This window comes from Camelus dromedarius, chromosome 6 (genome assembly GCF_036321535.1).
Source record: "Camelus dromedarius isolate mCamDro1 chromosome 6, mCamDro1.pat, whole genome shotgun sequence".
Lineage (NCBI taxonomy): Eukaryota > Metazoa > Chordata > Mammalia > Artiodactyla > Camelidae > Camelus > Camelus dromedarius.
In genome coordinates, this window is record NC_087441.1 from 44,257,402 (window position 1) to 44,279,440 (window position 22,039).

The following is a 22,039-nucleotide window of genomic DNA, read 5'->3' on the forward strand; positions in this document are numbered from 1 at the left end:
CCAACCAGCGCCTGCATCACCTACATCTACTCACATGACTCACCTTCCTACATGGTTGTTCCTACCCCAGCCTTTAGATTAGAACATCTCCACCTGACAGCTTATCAAAGAGGCCATGAAGGGCATGCCCCTCCGCTAGTTTCCCTGGTAACTGATGATTCAACCTGACCTCAATTTTCCCTGTAATTGGTGACAACCTCCTTCTCCCCAGGAGGCAAAGACCTCCACCTTGTCCTGCATGCTGTCTGCTGTACAGGGTGGGGAGTCGCTCCAGGACCTTGTCTCAGACTTGTAAGCTCCCATTTCCATTAAACCACTGATGTCTCTGTAGCTGAGTCCAGGCTCTTTCTTTGATCTTGATCTTTCTTTGAGTTGAGTACTGGCTTGGCAGGCCTTCAGGGTGCAGCCCCACAACATCCAAACGGTGTCAACCAGAATTCCTCTTGCCTGTTATTTCATTATTCTTTAATTCTGATTTTATGATGGCATCAATCAAAACTGTCTGTGAATTAGGGGCTAAAACTTTTATCTGCAGTATAGAACCTTTCACAGATTCCCAGAATCTTGGGGTTGGCGACACCTTAAAGGTCACTTAGGTTGATCAGTTTTCCTCCTCCCACTAGACAGCTTGGTTTTCTTCTCCATTTTATTATGAGGAGGGAGCGTTGAGACAATTTGTCAGGAAAAACATAGTAAGATTAAATCATTTGCATAAAACTGTCAGAAAATGCAGAAAGTTATCCACATCATATTTGACCATATGGAGAACAAACCATACGTGCCATGTGCCAACCCTGACTGGACACCAAATAACAAATCATGTAATGCATCTGCTCAGCACAAAAGCTATGCAGAGTAGCACATTTTAATATTTTGATGTAATTTCATATTTACAGAAAAACTGTAAAAATAGTTCAAAGAACTTGTTTATTCTTCTCCAGATTTACCAACTATTAATATTTTGCTGCATTTGCTATATCATTTGTTCTTTTTTCCTGAAACACGAGAGGGCATTTTGTTGACATCTTGTCTCTATCTATAAATATTTCAGGATTTACTTCCTAAGAACGAGGGCTTTCAAGATAATAAATTTTTAATCAAAACATAAAGTTTAACATAAAAACCATCAGAATAAATTTTTTAGAGTGTTAACTACAAAGAAAAATACTCTGCCTCCATTTCACACAAGAGGACATTTTTGGCCTGTTGTGGTTACTGTGTGGTTCTCAGACTCCACCACAGTGCCTGGCACACAGCAGGTCCTCAGATACCTGTCAGCATCTTAATGTGATGGTGTGATACTATATTGACTGCATTTCTAAACAAAGTATTTCTGAAATAAAGCAAATGCAATGACAGCAGAATATTCAGTCATTTTTTTTAATGCCAGTGATTTGTAATTCACCAGTTACACAAAGAGGGAAAACCTGATGTAAAGGACTGATGGGAAATCACCTTTTTAAGATGAGACAAACAGGTCAGAACATCTGTAAATGGTGCTCTGTTGGTCCCTCTCTGGGCCACCATGGGGACCTGCTCTTGTCACAGGTAGCGGTTTCTGATGTATTCTCGGTATATGGAGGTGTCTTCTTTCCCCAGGGGCTGCATGATACCTTGACTGGCCTGGATGTGGGCCTGGAAGATCTCTGTAGATCTTCTGTCCACTCTTGGAGGCTGAACTTCATAGATGTTGTCTAGTGAGAAAGCTGAGATGGGTGTTCTGTAAAAGAGAAGACAGAGCTCCATTAAAGAAAGTGGAGGACGACAGGGACTGGTGATCTCAAAAGTATTGGAGTCACTGACCTTGAATGAGTCGACTCAGTAGTAACAGGTAGTGGTAGTGACCTCCCTGTCCCCTCTTGGCTGGCTCCCCCTCTGCCTGGAGGACAGAGCAGGACCAGCACTGGCCCAGGGAGCACTCCCTGGCACGCAGGCTGGGCGGGCACCCCTCCTCTGTTCCAGCAGCCCAAGGAACGTCCATGCCCGTGTGCTCCTCTGCCTCCCTCACACGACTGGAGTAACTTTGGGTGGGGGCTCTATAGACTTCTTGCTCTTTTTCCTTGGCATCCGGTAGGTGCTCCATGGTTTTTTTTTTTTTTTTTTTTTTTTTTTTTAAGGATGACTTAGCAGGAATCAGTGAAGTAGGAGATACTGATAATTCCTACCTCACACGTTGTTGGCAGGAGTAAATGAGTTTATATATATAAAATGCTCCCTTAGCATAGTCCCTGGCACACTGTAAGTACTCAGTAAAAATGAACTATTGGTAACAATTACCAGTGCATAATTCCTTATATGCAATTCTGAAAACCTAAAAGCTTTAGTAACAAGATGTTACTTTGTTGGCAAAATCTGATCCAAGTGAAATTCATTTGGTGGTAAAACATACTGACAATAAACGTACCACTTAATGTGAATATTACTGCATTTAATTATCGGATGGCCTCAGACCGTGCTGGGGATATTCTTATAAGGTGTATGCTACCACCCCCATAATTCTGAATTCTGAAACATATCTCGCCTCAGGCTCTTTGGACAAGGGATTGTAAATCTGTAATAGGCAGCTTCCTTCCTTTCTGGGGTGATCTGAAAAGCACCCAAGAACCTCTCTTTTCCAAAAATCCCAATTTATCAATCAGGAGTTTGAGATTTATAGATACAACTATATAGATAAAATAGGTAAACAGCAAGGTCCTACTGTATAGCATGGGGAACTATTCAATACCAAGTAATGACCTATAATGAAAAACAATATGGAAAGGAGTATATATGTATATGTATAACTGAATCACTATGCTGCACACCAGAAATTAGCAAAACATTGTAAATCGACTATATTTCAATAAAAATAAATTAATTTAAAAAATATCCCTCTGTTGCGGCCCCACTGAGCCTACTATAGTGCTTAAAATTTTCATCCACTGTTGGGGGAAGGTGCTGTCGCCAAAAAAAAAAGGCCTTGACAAGATGCAGCTGGGTGCCTGACAACCCTCAACTCCTAGCAGTGTGAGCACCTGCTAATTATTACATCCTTGGCTGGGGGCAGGCCCCCTAGGGATGAGTCAACCATCAAGTCAGGTGCGCTGCAGAGTGAGTGTGTGTGGAAGGTCGAGAAGAGGCCTCTGGTAGACGAGGATGGTAAGCGAGGCCTGGTGAGGGACTGCGGGGTAAATAAGTCCACAACTGCGGAGCACGCCCCACTGCTTAGCCCAGGCTGCACCCGCGGGGGACGGGTGGGATCTCCACATCAGGGCAGCAAGATAACACAGAGAAGAGATCTGGAGAGTGTGTTCTGTTTGGCTGGGACCTTGCTCACATACAGATCAGAGGAACAGAAAGGCGTGCTGGATGCCTGGCTGTTCGGTGAGCTGGGGGAGATTCCCTGCAGTCAGAAGCAGAAGTGAACCTTGGGCCCAGCTAGGTCTGTACTTGCAATGTCAACATTTTGTGGGACACTAGGAGGGGCAGTGAGTGGCCACAAAGGGAGACGGGAGTTGTACAGCAATACCCTCCATCCTCATAGGACTGGACTTTCTTACTCTTTTAGAAAACAGTCAAGGTAGCTCTCTATACTTTGCCTTGATCTAGAACACTAACACATCCTGTCTTGGCTGGAGAGTCTACTTTAAATTGTATTAAAGTAAAATACAATTGGAGGTGGAATATTCTTTCCAGAAGTCAACCTCATTTGTTTTGACCTCAGGGTAATATGTTTAAATTCAAATTTGGTTAATGATTTATGAAATCTAATAACTGCACATAATCTTATAATGTACCCTTATTTAAGTAAATAAAAACCAAAGGATACAGTGATTTACTCTAAGAGGAAAAAAAATTAAATACCCCGGTGAAAGAACCCTGAGCTGTCTGAACCTCAACTTGTGTGCCAGCCTGGCAGCAGTGCTTCTCTTCAAAACACACAAGTTAGTTATTCTTATGTCTGTGGTTAACACATTATAATGATGAATAGCTGAGTGATTAAAATATGAACTCTTCTCAGTTTTCCCTCACAAAAACATAGCCACTCTGCAGTCATTTACATAAATCAAAGTGAGCTGCTAGAATTCTTTAATGGTTGATAATATTCAGGGTTAAACCATTTTAACCTGAACCCCTAAAAAGGAGGTTCCACTAGTGTTTTTAGAGATTGTCATCAAAGCACCAGTCACAGCAGCTCCTCCTGAACCAGCCTGTCTACACATGTCTAGTTTCTATACCCTCCATTTTACAGATGAGCCATTTAAAGTCAGCTTAAAAGTGGGACTAATGGTTTCTGTGCTTGGAAGCCGGACCTTTGCCTGGACCCCTGTGTGCATTAACCAAGAGCTCTCCGGCAGGCATCACACCAGACAGTCCACAGGTGGAGGAAGATACTGTCTAGGAACTAAACAGTACAGCTGAGAAAAAGAGAATCCGAGTCACCGAGTCACCGCTGTATCCTTCAGAGGCTCAGCTCAACACACGAGTGGGCTGGCTGTGAGGGGCGCAGCAGCAGGGCCAGCAAGTGTGCGGTGAGGGAGGGCCAGGACTCAAGAACGGGGCACACACCAGTCACTTCCCCCCGGGGCTCTGGGTTTCTTATCAGTAAGTCAATCAGAAGTCCTTACCCTACTTCTCATCTGCTTCACTGCCCCAAGGAGTAGTGAAAAACCATTACTAAACACTCTAAACAGGAAATGTCAAGCATCAGCCTTAACTGGTATCAGCCTCAGTGGCAGGTGGGCTTAGGGCTTCAACGCCACCTCACTGTGGTTTCAAAACAACGTAGGGAGTTAGAAAAGGCATCAACCATCCCTTTAGTCCTTCGTCCTTTTCATTCAGACTTAAGTCTGTATCAAACAACAAAATTGTAATGTTAAAATGTTTATTGCTGGTTTGGGGTGAAACGGTTAAGACACACCCAGTACTGTTGGCACAATCAGAAACAGGAGGAGGAAGAAGGGATTTCACAAAGAAATCTTTGCTTCCTCATTGTACTCGGATATCAAGAAGCCAGTCACAGTGAGCAACTCGTGGTCTTATGGCAGTGGTTCTGTAAGCGTGGTGCCCAGACCAGCCGCATTTGCATCGCCTGGGAACGTGTTAGAAATATAAATTCTCTGGCCCTTTTCACAGACCTGCTGCATTAGAAACTCGAGATGAGGCCCAGCCAAGGTTTTTTAACGGGCCCTCCAGGTGATTTTGCTACTCGCTAAAGTTTGAGAATCTTTGGTCTAAGGAAACCATACTGTACCTAAAATGCTAAATAAAATCTTATTTGTGGTCAGTGGACAGCACTGAACATTTCTGAGTATGAACTTTCTTCTTAAGTGATGTACTGGAACTAACCGTACGTGGAGAAGGTGTCATTTAACACTTTACGGTAAGGAGATGAGAAGCAATGTTACATTTCCTAAGGAGGAGACTCTGATTTCCCCATTGGCTTATGCATTTCCAAGGTGAGGAAGAAACACAAAAACATCTGAGACTCACAAGGGGCTGCTGGTGGGCCCCTCGTCTCTGAGAGCACTGGGAAGAGATGGAGGTAAGCCCCATAATGCTTCCAACACTACATGGAATGGTCTTTTTATCAGCTTAGATGGCATCTGTTCCTGGATGAAAAGACCAGTGTTTAAACACTAAATGATGTGGAAATTGTGAAACTATGTTCTTTTATTCATTCCAGTAGAGAAAGCTGGCTTATTACTGCACTTCCATGGTGGGGAAAAAAAATGATTCCACATTTCTTTTCTGGCCATAAACAGAAATTTTGTTTTCAGCTTCTCCCCACAGTCTTCAAAGGGATAAGACTTACTGCCCTTAACTCAAATGTTAGTAGTCTTTTTGGAATAAAAAATTTTTTTTACTGCATTTATTTTTTAAAAATTTACATACATGTACTGTTCATTGTTTCTAAGAACGTTTAGAGTTTAGGTTTATAAACTTACATAGTTATCAAAGGAATATAGCCAACCACAAAGTAAGAATTAATTCAAGAAGATACATACACCCTGCTATTCTTTATAATTGCCAAGATATGGAAGCATCCTAAGTGCACATTAATAGGTGAATGGATAAAGAAGATGCAGCATATGTATGTAATGGAATACAACTCACCCATAAGAAATAAGGGTATTTTGCCATTTGTGGCCCTTGGTTGACTTTTCTTTCTTTACACTTCAAAAACCAGAATTTTATAACTGGCATAAACATTTCCATATCATCAAAAACAACAAAATACCTAGAAATAAATTTAACCAAAAAGGTTACCTATACTCTGAAAACTAAAACATTAATGAAGGAAATCGAAGATGATACAAAGAAATGTAAAGATATCTTGTGCTCTTGGATTGGAAGAATCAACATTATCAAAATGGCTGTACTACCAAAGCAGTCTACAGATCTAATGCACCCCTGTCAAAGTACTCATGACATTCTTCACAGAACAAGAATAAACAATTCCAGAATTTATATGGGACTATAAAAGACCCCAAACTGCCAAAGCAATCTTTTGTAGGTCCCTTTTTTTCCCTCTTTGTTCTTTTTTTCCCTCTTATTTTTTCTTTTTGTTCTCTTTTCTCATGGTTTTATGACTAGAGAAGTTCCTTTAAAGTTTGTTGTAAAGCTGGTTTGGTGGTGCTGAATTCTTTTAGCTTTTGTTGTGAAGCTTTTGATTTCTCTTATCAAATCTGAATGAGAGCCTTGCTGGATGTAAATTTTTCCCTTTCATCACTTTAAATATAGCGTGCCCCTCCTTTCTGGCCTGTAGAGTTTCTGCTGAAAAAATCAGCTGATAACCTTATGGGAGTTCCTTTGTATGTTATTTGTTGTTTGTTTTTTCTTGCTAATTTTAATATTTTCTCCTTATCCTTAGTTTTTGTCAACTTGATTACTATGTGCCTTGGTGTGCCCCTCTTTGGGTTGATCCTGTGTGGAACTCTCTGCTTCCTGGACTTGGGTGTCTATTTCCTTTTCCAAGTTGGGGAAGTTTTCGGTTATTATCTCATGGAGATAAAATATTATAGTTACAAAATTGCAGGCTCGTTTCTTTTTATCTACAAAACCTAGTTCTATCTTCAAGGAGGTGTCTGTATTTCCCCTCAAGGAACGCTGCAGTCTTATTTAGAATATCTGCCAGTTCATTTGTGGACTGTTTAACCTGTGTTGCTTGGTGTGTCTGAACACTGAGGGTTGATGGCACTTAGCCTGACCTGCAATTCCCATGCATGGAAAGGAAACCAACATTTCAAGCAGAAATTCATTAGACACACCACATGCTTTTAAAGAAGATCCTGTTGGTGCCCTTTTATGCTCTTTCTTAACTGCGGTGTTACTGGTTTTGTTATAATATGACCATGTCCTATAATAAGGGTATCTCACACTTGGATGCATGACTAATGTTTGAGTCATGACTTAACACATAGTGAGTACCCAATAAGCATATGCAGCTTTGACAAGAGAATATTTAATTGATCAGACTGAAATGTCTTCTGAACTTAGTAATGTCATGATGATTTGTGGTTGGTGATAGAACAACTAGACAATATTTGTATAGTTTCAATAATTTTACATGTGATACTTCTCTGTATGTTAAAATTATACACTTTTCCTATGATGAGCATTTTGGCACACATCAAACCCCACTGGGCATTTCCAGAAAATTTAGTAATGATTCTAGTCCCCGGATGCATTTCTCTTCTCAGTGATCCCTTCTGTTGCTACCACAAACTCCAAGTTTTCTCCCCAAGGCTGCTGTTTTCAAATCACTTAAATGGATTCTGTTGGTTCACGACTGAGTGACAGAATCAAAAGGATATTACAGCTGAAGGGGCCCATCTGGAAGACCCTGACCAGCAGCCTCACCTGCAGATGATGGTCAGCGTGGGGTCACTTCCCTCATTACTTTCCTCTGCTTTCTGGTAGAAAACAGTAACTAGTGGAGGATCAAAACTGATCAGAGGCTCTGGTCTCGGTGGGGCAAAACCTCAGCAGATGTCTGCATAGCACTGGCCCTGATGATGACTGTGTCTTCTGCTAGCTTTGTAATTTCTATCAGGAAATAAGAGCTCCTATCACCTAACTGGTGGGGGTGGGGCACTACAGAACACGTTGCCATGTGATGAGTTTCTCGTTCTAGCTTTTGACATTGTGCAGAGCCTTTAGCCCTCAGTTTGTGGGTGCCATTCTAACATTTTTTGGTGACCATCCATTGCTGCTCTTTAGTCCCCTTATTAGGTTGCTTGTATCTTTCCATCAACGTACTCATACACTGAAGATGAGTCGCGAGTCTGTTCCACCAAGATAATACAGTGAGACTGTGTTTGCTTCTTTGTGTTTAAAACTCAAGATAATGCTGCATATCACTCATCTTCTGTGCACAAGGATAGACCCTGAAGTCCAGAATGCAGCTCTCAAACTGCGCTTGTCCAAAATGGTAGCCATTAGCTGCATGTGGCAATTTAAATTTATATTTAAATTAATTAAAATTAAACAAAATTTAAAATGAGTTCCTCAGTAGCACTAGCCACATTTCGAGTTCCTGAGAAACACATGCTGCTAATGGATACTGTACTGGGCAGTGCGGTGTAGATTGCTTCCATCATCACAGAAAGTTCTGTTGGACAGACTGTTCTAGAACCTCTTTCTTGTTACTTTTTTCCTCAGAAACTGAGTATCTGTGTCTTTCTAAACCCATTACTCTAATATGGCTCTGCAAACCACTGAACACTATCGGGTCTCTTATCTGTCTGTTTATATACTTACTGGGATGTGACATTCAGCTCCATTACCGCTTTATCCCCAGTGCCCAGAAGAGTACCTGGCATATAGTCAGCGCTCAGTAATTATTCACTGAATGAATGAATGACGTCTGGTTAAGGAAGATGCTTTTACCTTGGATTTCTAAATTCAGAGCCTGAGTGTAGTGTGATTTGGATCACCCTGGACGATATGGAGGTAGGATTTCCCAACAGAAGCCCAGCTTTTAAATTCCTTTCCTCAGATAACCCATAAGGTGGACAAGGGCACTGAGGGGGAGCTGAGGTGCCTTCTGGGAGTGGGGGCAAAGCTATCAAAGCAGCTCAAAAAACCAGAGTGAGGCAGGAGCAGTGCTTTCTAATCCCCCTTTAGAGGTGAGAAGGCAGTGACTCAGAGAGATTAACAAATTCACTAAATGGGCTGACATCAAGAGGAGTGTATCAGTCTTCAAAGCACCTCTAAGAAAACAACAGAAGGCAAAACATGTCCCTACATCCTGGGATCCAAGAAATCAGGCTCGGTGTATGTAATTCGCTTTTATACAGCCTGTGAAGTCAGTTTCAGTGTTGGAGATACGGGTGAGCAGTTTTATTTGCTACCTACCCACCCAAGGGCACTTTCTTGTGTCTGTGAGAAGACATCTATGATCTCACAGGGTAAAGGTGGCAGGTTTGAGAGGGGCACGCTCTTAACGATGTAATAGGAAACAAAACCATGTTATTAGCTGCTGATGACATTCTAAACATCAAGGTAAAAATAAATTTATTCCTGCTAAAAGACAGCAAGTCTGTATTATACACACAAAATGCTATGAACCTAATGCATGATTTTCCCAAAGTCCAATTGAATTTTCAATCTTGTTATGACATTGAGAGCTAATGAACGTGACACAGAATAGCAGACAAATCTGATTTCTTCAAATCCAAATTCCAAATCCTTTTAACAGCTGCTATTACAATGTGATGATAGGATTGTCCTCCAGCAGAGGCACTGGAAGGGAGGTTAGAAATTTCTGAGGCAGGTTAAAATGCATTGAAGCAAAAATGATAATAATAACAGTCCCTAAACAACCCACCATCAGAAGGAGCAAAAAGGGTGATGAGAAGGAACTGAAAAATACGTGATGATGGAATATAAAATGTGCAACCCTGCAGACCAGAGATGCTGGCAGCCCTGTCTGTATAGAAGGCCCTTCAAAGGCTCAGCAGTAAAGAATCTCCACTCCTTACAGCAGACTAGGTCTTTATAGATTTTGACAGGAGAGGGCCAGGTGTCGTTTGGCTATGGAGAGAGCATGAGGACAGCAAAACTCTGTGTGTGTTTCTCAAACTCTTATCTGCCTTCAATGTGTCAAGGAGCCATGTCAGTGACAGGCCAGCCAGAAAGGTGCTGCGGTTTCATGAGTTAGGATTTTATGCATAAGTCTAAGTCACATCAACACAGAGAAAAGTTATTTTTGGATCAAAGGACATAATGACCTTAATATAGCTCAAAGAAATTCATGCATTTGAATGTCTAATGCTGCTAAACTATCTTTTGAAGACTCATTTTTCAGCAGATCCACTAGATGAAAAAAAGTATATGTGTACACACATATGCTATGTGTACAGAGATAATGTTTATATGTAACTTATTTATACTTATATATACTAATATATGCACATGTTTTTAAATGGAGGAAAGGGCCATATATAGTATCTGTGAAATATACATATTATATACAAAACACATGAAAAATTATGTGAAATATATATTATATATGAAAATGTATATTGTATATGTTATATATGAAAATGTATATTGTACATATTATATATTTCAATACTTCCCACAAAGTGATGTACTTCACATGAGTCCATGTGGCCTCACTTTCACCGTGTCCATTCTATTGTGCAGACACTGGAACAAAAGTATAATGAGCATTTGGGGTAATGACGCCAGTGAATCTAGACAATGTACTGTAATATTTACCATTTCTTAGAGCTGGAACATCTTGCTTTTAAAATGTGACTTTCCATTTTATACTGTTATACATACACACCTTAGAGGCTGTTACAAGCTTGTTAATGTTTTGGTTAAAATGCCATTATGACACTGCCATACATGTAAGTTAAAAACAAAAAAACTAACAATGCTTATCCAGTGTTTGTCATGGAAAAACTTTTGTCCTTTAAACCTATCAGTGCTTTTCACCTTTTTATTGTAAAATATAACAGATAGAGAAAACCACACAAAATAAATACATAGAATTATTAGAAGGTGAACAAAAACTGGGTCAAGAAACAGAAATTCTGGCAGCCAATCCAGAAGCCCCTTCTACATGCTCCATCTCCCCCAGGATCCCCCTCCCCCTCATAAGTAGCCATCAACCTGATTTCTACTAAGTAATCACTTCTTTGCACTTAAAATTTTTTTTTCATTCAAATGTGCATCCCTAGTCTATACTTCTGAAAGTGTGATATGCCTTTTAATCTACAGATTCTCCCTCCGTTCTTTTCCTTACAATGTATCTGCTGAAGAAACCAGGTTGTAGAGTCTCTCTCGGCCTGGATTTTGCTGACTGCATATTCATGATGCAGTTCAAAAGTGTTCCTCGGTCCTTGGTATTTCCTGCAAGTCAGCAATTGGATCCAGGGGCTTGGTGAGATTCTGCTTCAATTGCTGTGACAAGACTATAGGTGGTGTGTGGTTTCTTCAGGAGGACCGAAGTGTCTAGAGCTGTTTCTCCTTTTTTGATTTCAACCACCATTGACATGCAGTGCCTAGATCCATTAATTCACTGGGGGTTGCCAAATAATTCTTTATCATTTCTTGGTTGTCATACTTTTTTAAAGTTTTTTTTCCCTCATCTCTTATTTGGTTAGCCAGTGGTACAACCCATATGATTCAGTCATAGGCTTGATTCCTTCCCTCTATTTGCCAGTTTTCCAGATAATGAGATGGTTCCCTACTATCCTTCTAAAGTGACCAGATTTTAAACAAAAATCATCATACACTCATGGATTTAAACATATTTGATGAGTTCCATTCCACTGCAATTATCATTCTTATACATTGTCCTATCTTTGTCTGGTGGGAGCCAGCATCACAGGAGAATATGATGCTGTACATCACCAGCCCAAGAAAAGATCAAAATTCAAAATTTAAAGTATCGTTTCTATTGAATGCATATTGCTTTCACATCACAGTAAAGTCAAAAAATCATAACTTGAACCACTGTAAGTTCGGGACCATCTGTATTCCATTTTTCCCCCCCAACATAGTGTCGCATCCAAAAAGTCTGAGAATATTTTCTTTCCCCTGAGAGTCACTTTCTCTTTTTGTTTAGATGTCTAAAGGATGTTTTTCCTTCAAAGTCCAGTTAACTTACTGTGCTGTATTATTTTGGGTCATTATTCTCAGGAATGTGGGGTATTCTTTCAATATGTAGTTTTAAATTTCAGAAAAGTTTTTGGGTTTTTTTTTTTTTTTTTTGGCCTTACTGTCTTTGGTATCTTTTTGTTTCCTTGTTTCATTTTTCTTCAAGACTCCTATTAACCATGTTAAATCTTCTTTGCCTGTTGCCAATATTAGACACTCTCTCTTAAATACTTTTGTGTCTTCACTTATTTTTTGAATTTTAAAGCTTTGCATTTTAAGCTCATTTTGAACTAGTATGTTTCAGTTTTGACTTCCTTTGTCAAGTTGTCTTTGTGGCATGCTTTCATTGTAGGGATGTTTTTCTAATAATTTTATATGGGATTGAACCTTGGCAGTTTTCTGTTGCTCATGATGTAAAATTGGTTTTCCCTGAACCTTTAGAACGAACTGTAGTTTAACAAAATTTGACTAACTTAACAAAACTCTCTGGTTGTCCCTGTGAAGTGTTTTAAAACCATGGCAGCTTGCTTTCTGAGATTTCCTGTAGCTTTTCCCTTTTCCCACTTTTATCTGGATTTTCTCTTTCCCCCATGTCTGCTGCCACCGTCCTGCTCAATTGTGACTCCCGCCAGCAATTTCTCCTCAGATGGGTGCCCTGTCCTGGAAGGGAGCTGTGCTCGGGTTGGCCCGCAGTCACTTCTAGTGCATTCCTGTTAGCTGTTCTGGGCGTCTCCTGTTCTCAGGTCTGTCAGATGCCTCCTTTCCAACTTCTCCCTCTTGTGCAGATGCTGATACCATGTGGGTCTCATGGCCATTGGTGGTTTACACCCACCACCTGCTTGTATTTGGGGATTTGGGGATAACTTACGTGGTTTTGAGGTAAATGCTATCTATGTGTATTGGTTTTGCTACCTAGTTGTTCTTTTTTATGTGAGGATTAAGAGACTTTAAAAACTATGTTGCTGCTGTCTTCTTCCCAGAACCAATGAGGCATGTCTATTTTTAAAGTATACTTTTCACCCATCCCCAAAGCTGGTCCCTAAATGTGACACACTGTTGTCTACATGGCCATCCTGTCCTTGCTGCTGAGGTAGGCACTGCCGCACCACCTCTCCTTACCCAGGGCTTTTCTCAGAGAAACTCTTCTCTGCTCCAATTTCTACTCCATCAGGACTTGCTCCCCTCAGAGACGGCTGAACACTGCTATCTAAGTGATGCAGAGATGCCAGGGGAGTGGGGCGACGGTAATAGAGCCCTTAATCTTGTGGTTCATATGCATCTGGCTAATCAGGCATTGCCTCATGGCAGCAGAAAGAAGTACAAGTGGAGTTAGGCAGTCGTTTTTTAAATTTTCCTGTCAGCTATACTTTTATTGCAGCTAATGGGAGATGGCTAAGATACCAGTTCGATTTGGGTCATGGGGCTTAATGGAAAGAGAGTCCTTCCGATGGCTCCCAAGGACCTGACTCCACCATGTGAGCAGGGTGCTTTCACCAATCTTGCTTAATGGGATTTGATGATACACATGGCAAATGTATACATTTGCCAATACACATGGCAGTTGTAAGTTTCCCATTCTCTCCCTTTCTGGAGAGTTTCAATTTTCCTTTGCCTCCAGTGTATATTGGGAGCAGACAGGCAGTCTTGTCGTTTGTAGGTTACTAGATCACAAGCAGCCTCATCTGGACCTGATAAACAGAGCTGCACAAAACCCAGAGATCCTGGACTTTGAGTGGGATGCAATAATTATGGGTGAGGGAGTGGGTTCTACTTATAGCAAGAGGAGAGTGCATGGATAACTGGGTAGCTAGGGCGGCAGACTGTGACAGGTAACATAAATCAGATTCCTCAATATCCATCTGAACTCTCCTTCTAGCGTGCAGAGGCTGAAAAGCAAAAAATAACATCCAGGCTCCCTTGCATTTCAGGTTCAAAATGTAATTTAGATTCTACCCACCACTTGTCCATAAAAAGGCTTTGATTTGGAACTGAGTCATACGGGAAGAAGCAAGGTGTAGGGTATCTGTTCTGCAGACTGTGGCAAAGGCAACAAGCTCTTGAGTCAGCCACCGCAGCGGCAGCTTCCTGAAGGGCTATACAGCTGAGGGGCTGGTTTTGCAGCCAGCAGCTGCTGGGATACCATCCTGATCATGGCAGACATAGCAGCCACTCTGATGATTTGTGGTTTGGGGAGTCATTCCTGGAAGCTTGGTCTGCAGTCTGTCTCTTTAGCCCTTCAGTGATTCTGAAAGCCACTGAAAATCCTATAATAAATAACTTTCTGTTTAATCTACCTAGAGTGGATTATATTTCCTGCAACCGAACTGACCCACATAGCCAGCCAATGAGCAGAGCAGCTCCAGCTCTCTTGCTTGACCCGGGAGCAAGCACTCAGGCACCCAAGGGACCCCATTCCTGGACAGTTCGAACAGGAAGGGAACATCTGCATCAGCTGGAGACATATGTGTTCTCTGCCCAACAAGGCGAAAGGGATAGTTTACCACAAACTCGCATATGAGTAACAACAGTGGCACTTTTAATGTTCGGGCCATAGCCGTTAATATTTTTATTGGTCCAGGTATGACAGAATGATACCTTCCTACATTCTCTCTGAGAACTGCGGAATAAAAATGTCACTGGTGTTTTTAAAAGGACTTCTGGTTTTAAACAAGTGAAATAGGATAATTTTGGGACCTGAAACAGCTAAAGTGCTCCCAATTTAGGATGCAATTTATACATTGTATGATTTCCCTCCCATTTTGTGGGATGTATTATCTGTCTTAGTATAAAAAGAAATGCAGTTTTTCCTCTGTTTCAGCTGTGTCTATTATCACAAACACTGGGGCAGCGGCCAACAGTATCTGGCTGCACTGTTTTGTAGGCTATAACTTGAACATTTCGGCTGTTTAATGAGAGCACACTTGGCTTTGAGCCACAGCCAACAGGGACTGGTTACCCTGCAGAGCACCGGGCCTGTTCTGCCAAGAAAGGACAGGTTGCACACCAGGCACGTAACAGCTGTTCTCAAAGGGCAACGAATACAATGGCACCTCCTCCCAGAGTCATCCTTTCCCCGTGCCTGTACGCAGGCCCAGAGTCTCCCTCGAGGCAGCTGGTCATCTATCAGACATTTCCGCAGTGACCTTTGGGAGCAATCTGTCCCTTCTGTCCTCAGATTTCCTGGAACAGCAGCATCAGTGGCCTGTCACTCCTGAAAACTCAGGCTAGTGGGCTGCAGTAATGGTCCTGTGCCTCATCTCCCACACAGAGGTGATGACACCTCCTTATATTCCTCATGCCCATTGAATATTTTCACTTTTTCCAGATGATATACAGAGCGCTATCACTGTCACATCACATCGTGACATCTCCTGTATCCGTTTCCTAACAGAATTTTTACTGTAGAACTTCTTCAGATTTATAGAATTATTGTACAGAGAGTTCCCACATACCCCATACATACCCCAATTTCCTCTATTAGTGATGTCTTCCATTAGGCTGGTACATTTCTTACAATTAATGAACTGATATTGATACATTATTAACTAAACTCCATACTTAGTTTTTTTAACCTACTGTCCTCTTTCTGTTCCAGGATCCCATCCAGAATACATTACAGTTAGTCATCATGTCCTCTTAGGTTCCTCCTGGCAGGGACAGCAGACTGTCCTTCTCTGATGACCCTGATACTTTTGAAGAGTACTTAACCTGCATCTTTTCAGAGTTATCCTTCACTTTAATAACAATAAGAATCAGAGAAAACTGGCTTTCGGAAGGAGCTCAGTAAGATCAATGAGCCTTCAAAAAAGAAAAATAACGACCTGTCCTGAGTTTTCAGAAGGCTCATGTGGTTTCGTCTCTGTTAACCTTGGTCTGTGATGGAGTGCCAGGTGCGCTGCCAGGTAGGTACTTGGACAGCTGCCCAGGGAACTCCTGTGGACGATTTGGTGGAGTAGGGGTTCCACAGCCTGGATGCTCATTACATTCAATGGAGAATTTTATAAAGCACAGATGCCCTGGCCTTAGCTCAGGTGTACTGAATCAGAATCTCTAGCAATAGGGTCTGGAATTCTGTATTTTGTATCCCTTAAAAAAAAAATCCTGAATATAGGAAATTACAAAACATGGCCCATAATCTGTCAGTATTAATAATATAAATATATAAATGTAGAAAATGTAAAGAGGAACCAAAAGTCTAACATGAAAACTGAATGCTTCCCTATAATCTATTTAACCATTTTCTAAGGACAGTTTGGTTGCTCCCTGCTTTTAGTGTTGTCTTTTGTTTGCTTAGGATTCATATTTCAATAAGCTTCCTGAGATATTCTGGTGTATCCAGAAATTTGGAACCCACTGCTGCAGAAGAAATTCTCAATTTAGCTGGGAGGGAGCAGAACGTTCCTTCAGTGCTGACATCCATACATCCATCATCAAGTCACAATGCTTGCTCTTGCTCTCTCTCTTCCTCCCCTGAACAAGTCAGCCTTAAAGCCATTAGCTGGGGCAGAACAAGGAGAGGCAGCCTGTGGGGTGTCAGAGCCCAAGTGGGGTGAGAAGGCCATCTTACAGAGGACAGATCCGGGGAGGGGAGTAGTTCAGGCCTGAGTGCGTGAGGAGGGCGTCTGCATGGGTGGGCAGCCCGAGGTGGTATGTAGAAGCCTGAATAGGGAAGAGCAGGTGGAGGGGTGGCCTGGGGCCCAAGGGGATAAGGAGGGCTTTCAAGAGGATGATGTCTCCAAAAAGGGTGTAAGCACCTGAATGGAGGGTGTCCACGTGGGGGGAGATATGTATGCAGGAATTAATCAAATAAATAAATACACCAAGGGTAACGGGAGCCATGTTTCTCGCTGGAGAAAGAAGTCACTAATATGGAAAGGGAGGAAGCTAGAATAAACCCTGAGTACCCTACAATTAGATCAGTATGAACTTGTGGATGTAAAGATATGTATCTATATTTTATTTATATTACACCTATAAATGTATATATTTATATTATATAATATAGAAAATTTGCAGTATCTATTTGTATATATCACATATATATATTTACATATGTCTATATATTTGCATGTGTGTAAGAATATGTGTAAATGTATATGTCCTTTGAGTGGGCCTGGAAGCAGTGATGCCTCAATGGCCACAGGCACACCCAGTGCCCACACTTTGGCTTTAATAACATTTTCCACTTAAAAGAATCGGAGGTCCTTGGAGAAATGACTGATTTCAGGGCTGGGGAAGGCAAAGAACATGATGAGCTTAGAACATCTTGTGCCAGAAATCAAGGAAGTACTCAAAGAATGATGAGGACGTGTCCAAAGAACACAGGAGCCAGGTTGAAAGGACTCGGGTGAAATTTGGAACAATTTGAGCATCAAAATAAATAATGACAATGACAGACTATATCCCATCAAATAAAATAGAAAGCCAAAATCTCATACTGAGAAAAATAAATAAATGAAAAAATTGAAAGTTTTGATGAAGAAAGGGATTTATACAGAGTTTCAAAGTATCTCTGACGAAATATTCATTAGTTAAAAGAGACGGGGGAAAAAGAGCAACTTTACAGTGGAAAAGCCCACAAGATTCCACTTTAATCAAGGGGCTGAAATAAAGATGATCAGAAATGGGGTAAACTGAAATGCCACCTGGCGGGATGCAATGAAAAGAATCCACCTTACTCCTGTGATACTCCTGCCTGCATTCATTATGCTGACATACATTTACTATGTCACAGCTTCTGGGAGTCAGGAATCTGGGAGTAGCTTAATTGGGTGATTCCAGTTTAAGGTCTTTATAAGGTCGAAGTCCAGCTGTTGGCCAGGGTGATAGTCAACCTGAGGTTTAACTAGGGCTGGAGATTCCACTTCCACACTCACTCGCGTGATTGGCAGGCCTTGGTTTCTCACTGGCTGTTAGCTAGGCGCTTCAGATCCTTGCCATCTGGGCCTATCCATAGGGCCATTCACACTGTGAAGCTTGCTTTCCCCAGAACAAGTGATCCAAGAGATCACTTGTATAACCTAACCATTTCCTTCTTTAAATTAATTAATTTTTAAACTGAAGTATAGTTGATTTACAATGTTGTGTTAGTTTCAAGTCTACAGCAAAGTGATTCAGTCACATACATATTCTTTTTCATATTCTTTTCCATTATAGGTTATTACAAGATATTGAATATAGTTCTGTGTGCTATACAGTAGGATCCTGTTGTTTATGTATTTTACATATAGTAGTTTGTATCTGCAAATCCCCAACTCCCAATTTATCCCTCCCCACCCCTTTTCCCTCCTGGTAACCATAAGTTTGCTTTCCACGTCTGCTGAATCTTTCTGTTCCGTAAAGAAGTTCATTTGTATCATTTTTTTTAGTTTTCACATATAAGTGATATATGTTATTTGCCTTTGTCTAACTTCACTTAATATGATAATCTCTAGGTCCATTCATGCAATGGCATTATTTCATTCTTTTTTTATGGCTGAATAGTACTCAATTGTGTATATGTGTCTGTGTGTGTATATATATATATATATATACACACCACATCATCTTTATCCATTCATCTGTTAATGGACACTTAGGCTGCTTCCATGTTTTGGCTATTGTAAACAGTGCTTTTATAAAACACTGGGGTGCATGTATCTTTTCAAATCAGAGTTCTTGGGATACATGCCCAGGAGTGAGATTGCTGGGTCATATGGTACCTCTATTTCTAGCTAAGGAACCTCCATACTGTTTTCCATAGTGGCCGCAGCAATTTGTATCCTACCAACAGTATAAAGGGATTCTTTTTTCTCCATACCCTCTCCAGCATTTATTATTTGTAGACTTTTTGATGATGGCCATTCTGACTGGAGTAAGGAGATATCTCACTGTAGTTTTGATTAGCATTTCTCTAACAATTAGAATGCTTGAGCATCTCTTCCTGTGCCTGTTGGCCATCTGTATGTCTTCTTTGGAGAAATGTCTACTTAGGTCTTCTGCCCACTTTTTGATTTTTTTTTTTATTGAGCTGTATAATCTGTTTGCATATTTTGGAAATTAATACCTTGTCAGTCACATCATTTGCAAATATCTTCTCCCACCCTATAGGCTGTCTATTCGTTTTGTTCGTGGTTTCCTTTGCTGTGCAAAAGGTTTAAGTTTAATTAGGCCTCATTTGTTTTGCTTTTGTTTACATTACTCTAGGAGATGAATCCAAAAACTATTGCTGTAATTTATGTCAGAGTGTTCTGCCTACATTTTCCTCTAGGAGTTTGAGAGTATCTGGTCATACATTTAGGTCTTTAATCCATTCTGAGTTTATTTTTGTATATGGTATTAGAGAATGTTCTAATTTCATTCTTTTACATGTAGCTGTCCAGTTCTCCCAGTACCACTTATTGAAGAGACTGTCTTTTCTCCACTGTATATCCCTGACTCCTTTGCTGCAGATTAACTAACCATACATGTGTGAGCTTATTTCTGGGCTTTCTATCCTGTTCCATTGATCTATGTCTGTTTTTGTGCCAGTATCATACTTTTTTTTTTTGCTATTAACAGCAACATTATTTCTAATTGTCAAGATATGGAAGCCTCCTAAGTGCATGTCAACAGTTGAATAGATAATAGAGATGCAGTGTGTATGTATATGTATATATATGTAATGGAATACAACTCACCCATAAAAAAGAAGGGTCTTTTGCCATTTGCAGCCCTTCACTCACTTTTTTTACTTCAAAAACCAGAATTTTATAACTGGCAGAGACATTTCCATTACATCAAAAACAACAAAGACCTAGAAATAAACTCAACCAGGGAGGTCACCTAAACTCTGAAAACCAAAATGACACAAAGAAATGGAAAGATTTCTTGTGCTCTTGGACTGGAAGAATCAGCACTATCAAAATGGCCACATTACCCAAAGCAATCTACAGATCCAACACAACCCCCATCAAAATACTCGTGACATTCCTCACAGAACTAGAACAAACAATTCCAAAATTTATAAGGGACCACAAAAGACCCCAAACAGCCAAAGCAATATTTTATAGATCTCTTTTTTTCTTTTCTTTTCTTCTTGTTCTCTTTTCTTATGGTTTGATGACTAGAGAAGGTCCTTTAACATTTGTTGTAAAGCTGGTTTGGTGGTACTGAAATCTTTCAGCTTTTGTTTATCTGTGAAGCTTTTGATTTCTCCATCAAGTCTGATCGAGACTTGCTGGATAGAGTATTCTTGGTTGTCAGTTTCCCCCTTGCATCACTTTAAATATATCGTGCCACTCCCTTCTGGCCTGTAGAGTTTCTGCTGAAAAATCAGCTGATAACCTTATGGGAGTTCCCTTGTATGTGATTCATTGCTTTTCTCTCGCTTACTATATTTTCTCCTTATCCTTACTTGTTGTCAGTTTGATGACTGTGTGCCTTGGTGTGTTCCTCTCTTTGGCCTGATTCTGTGTGGTGCTCTCTGCGCTTCCAGGACTTGAATGACTATTTCCTTTCCCAAGTTGGAAGTTTTCGGTTATTATCTCTACAAAGATTTTCTCAGGTCCTTTCTCTCTTCTTTCTGGGACCTCTATAATGCAAATATTAGAGCGCTTCATGTTGTCCCAGAGTTCTCTTAAACCATCCTCATTCATTTTTATTCTTTTTTCTTTTTTTTTTTTTTTGTTCTGAAGTAGTGATTTCCACTAACTTGTCTTCTAGCTCACTGATCCGTTCTTCTGCCTCATTTAGTCTATTCTTGGTTCCTTCTAGTGTATTGTTCATTTCAGTGATTTTATTCTTCAACTCTGTTTGGATATTCTTTATATTTTCCAACTCTTTGCTAAAAACTTCACTCTGTGCATCTATACTCTTCTTGAGTTCTCTGAACATATCTATGTGTTTGCGGATTCCTTCCACAGGCTTCGGGATTATTGTTTCCTTATTTCTAGTATCTGCTCTCTGGTGGGTGAGGCTGGACTAGAGGCTTATGCAGGTTTCCTGGCAGGAGGAGCCAGTGCCTGCCCACTGCTGGGTGAAGCTTGGTCCTGGACCTCTGGTGGGTAGGGCTGTGTCTAGAGGCCTTTGTGGCTTAGGAAGTCTACTGATGAGTGGGGCTGTGTTCCCATCCTGTACTTTGTTTGGCCTGAGGCTTCCCTACAGGCTGTTGGGTGGGGCTAGGTCTTGGTGCTAATGATCCAATCAAGATGTCAGCCTCCAGGAAAGCTCATGTAGATTAACACTCCCAGAATGTCTGCAACCAGCTTTTATGTCCCCTGAGTGAGATGCAGCTGTCCCCCCATGTCCCCAGGAGACCCTCTAAAACTAGCAGGCAGATCTGGCCCAGGTTCCTATGAAATCACTGCCTCTGCCCTTGGACCTGGTGCACACGAGTTTCCATGTACACTTCTTAAGTGAATGGAGTCTCCATTTCCCCCAGTCCCATGAGGCTCCCAGAGCCAAGCCCTGCTGGCCTTCAAAACCAGATGTCCTGGGTTCTCCTTCTCTTTCCAATTCCAGGACTGGAGCTGGGGAGCCTGACGCGGGGCTTAGAGCTCTCACTCCTATGGGAGGGCCTTTGGGTCCTCAGCTTGTGGGTCACCCATCTGGGGGGTATGGGGCCCAATTGTATTGCGAGCACGCCTCTCCTACTGTCCTGCTGTGGTTCCCTCTTTATGTTTCCAGTTGCAGAAGATCTTTTTTGCTAGGTTCCAGTCTTTTTCCGATGGTTGTTTAGCATTCACTTGTGGTTTCATTGTAGTCACGAGGAAAGGCAAGCTTGTGGTCCTACCACTCTGCCACCTTGACTGGAACTCCCTCATACTGTTTTGATTACTGTATCTTTGTATATAGTCTGAAGTCAGGGAGTGTGATTCCTCCACCTTGATTCTTCCATCTCAAGATTGTTTTGGCTATCTGGGGTCTTTTGTGTTTCCATACAAATTTTAACATTTTTTGTTCAAGTTCTGTTAAAAAAAAATGT

General features: G+C 41.1%; 1 protein-coding gene and 1 long non-coding RNA gene across 2 annotated transcripts in view; one reads left to right on the forward strand and one right to left on the reverse strand.

Moving 5' to 3' along the window:
- The window catches only part of LOC135321490 (uncharacterized), a 122,762-nt gene that overhangs the window by 68,909 nt on the left and 31,814 nt on the right, over window positions 1–22,039 (forward strand). The gene's annotated exons all lie outside the window — the stretch shown is intronic.
- The window catches only part of FIG4 (FIG4 phosphoinositide 5-phosphatase), a 124,865-nt gene continuing 104,192 nt past the window's right edge, over window positions 1,367–22,039 (reverse strand). The window contains exon 23 of the mRNA XM_010989594.3: window positions 1,367–1,720. Coding sequence (XP_010987896.1) covers window positions 1,543–1,720 — 178 coding nt within the window. The 3' untranslated portion in view covers window positions 1,367–1,542. The remainder of the gene's footprint in view (window positions 1,721–22,039) is intronic.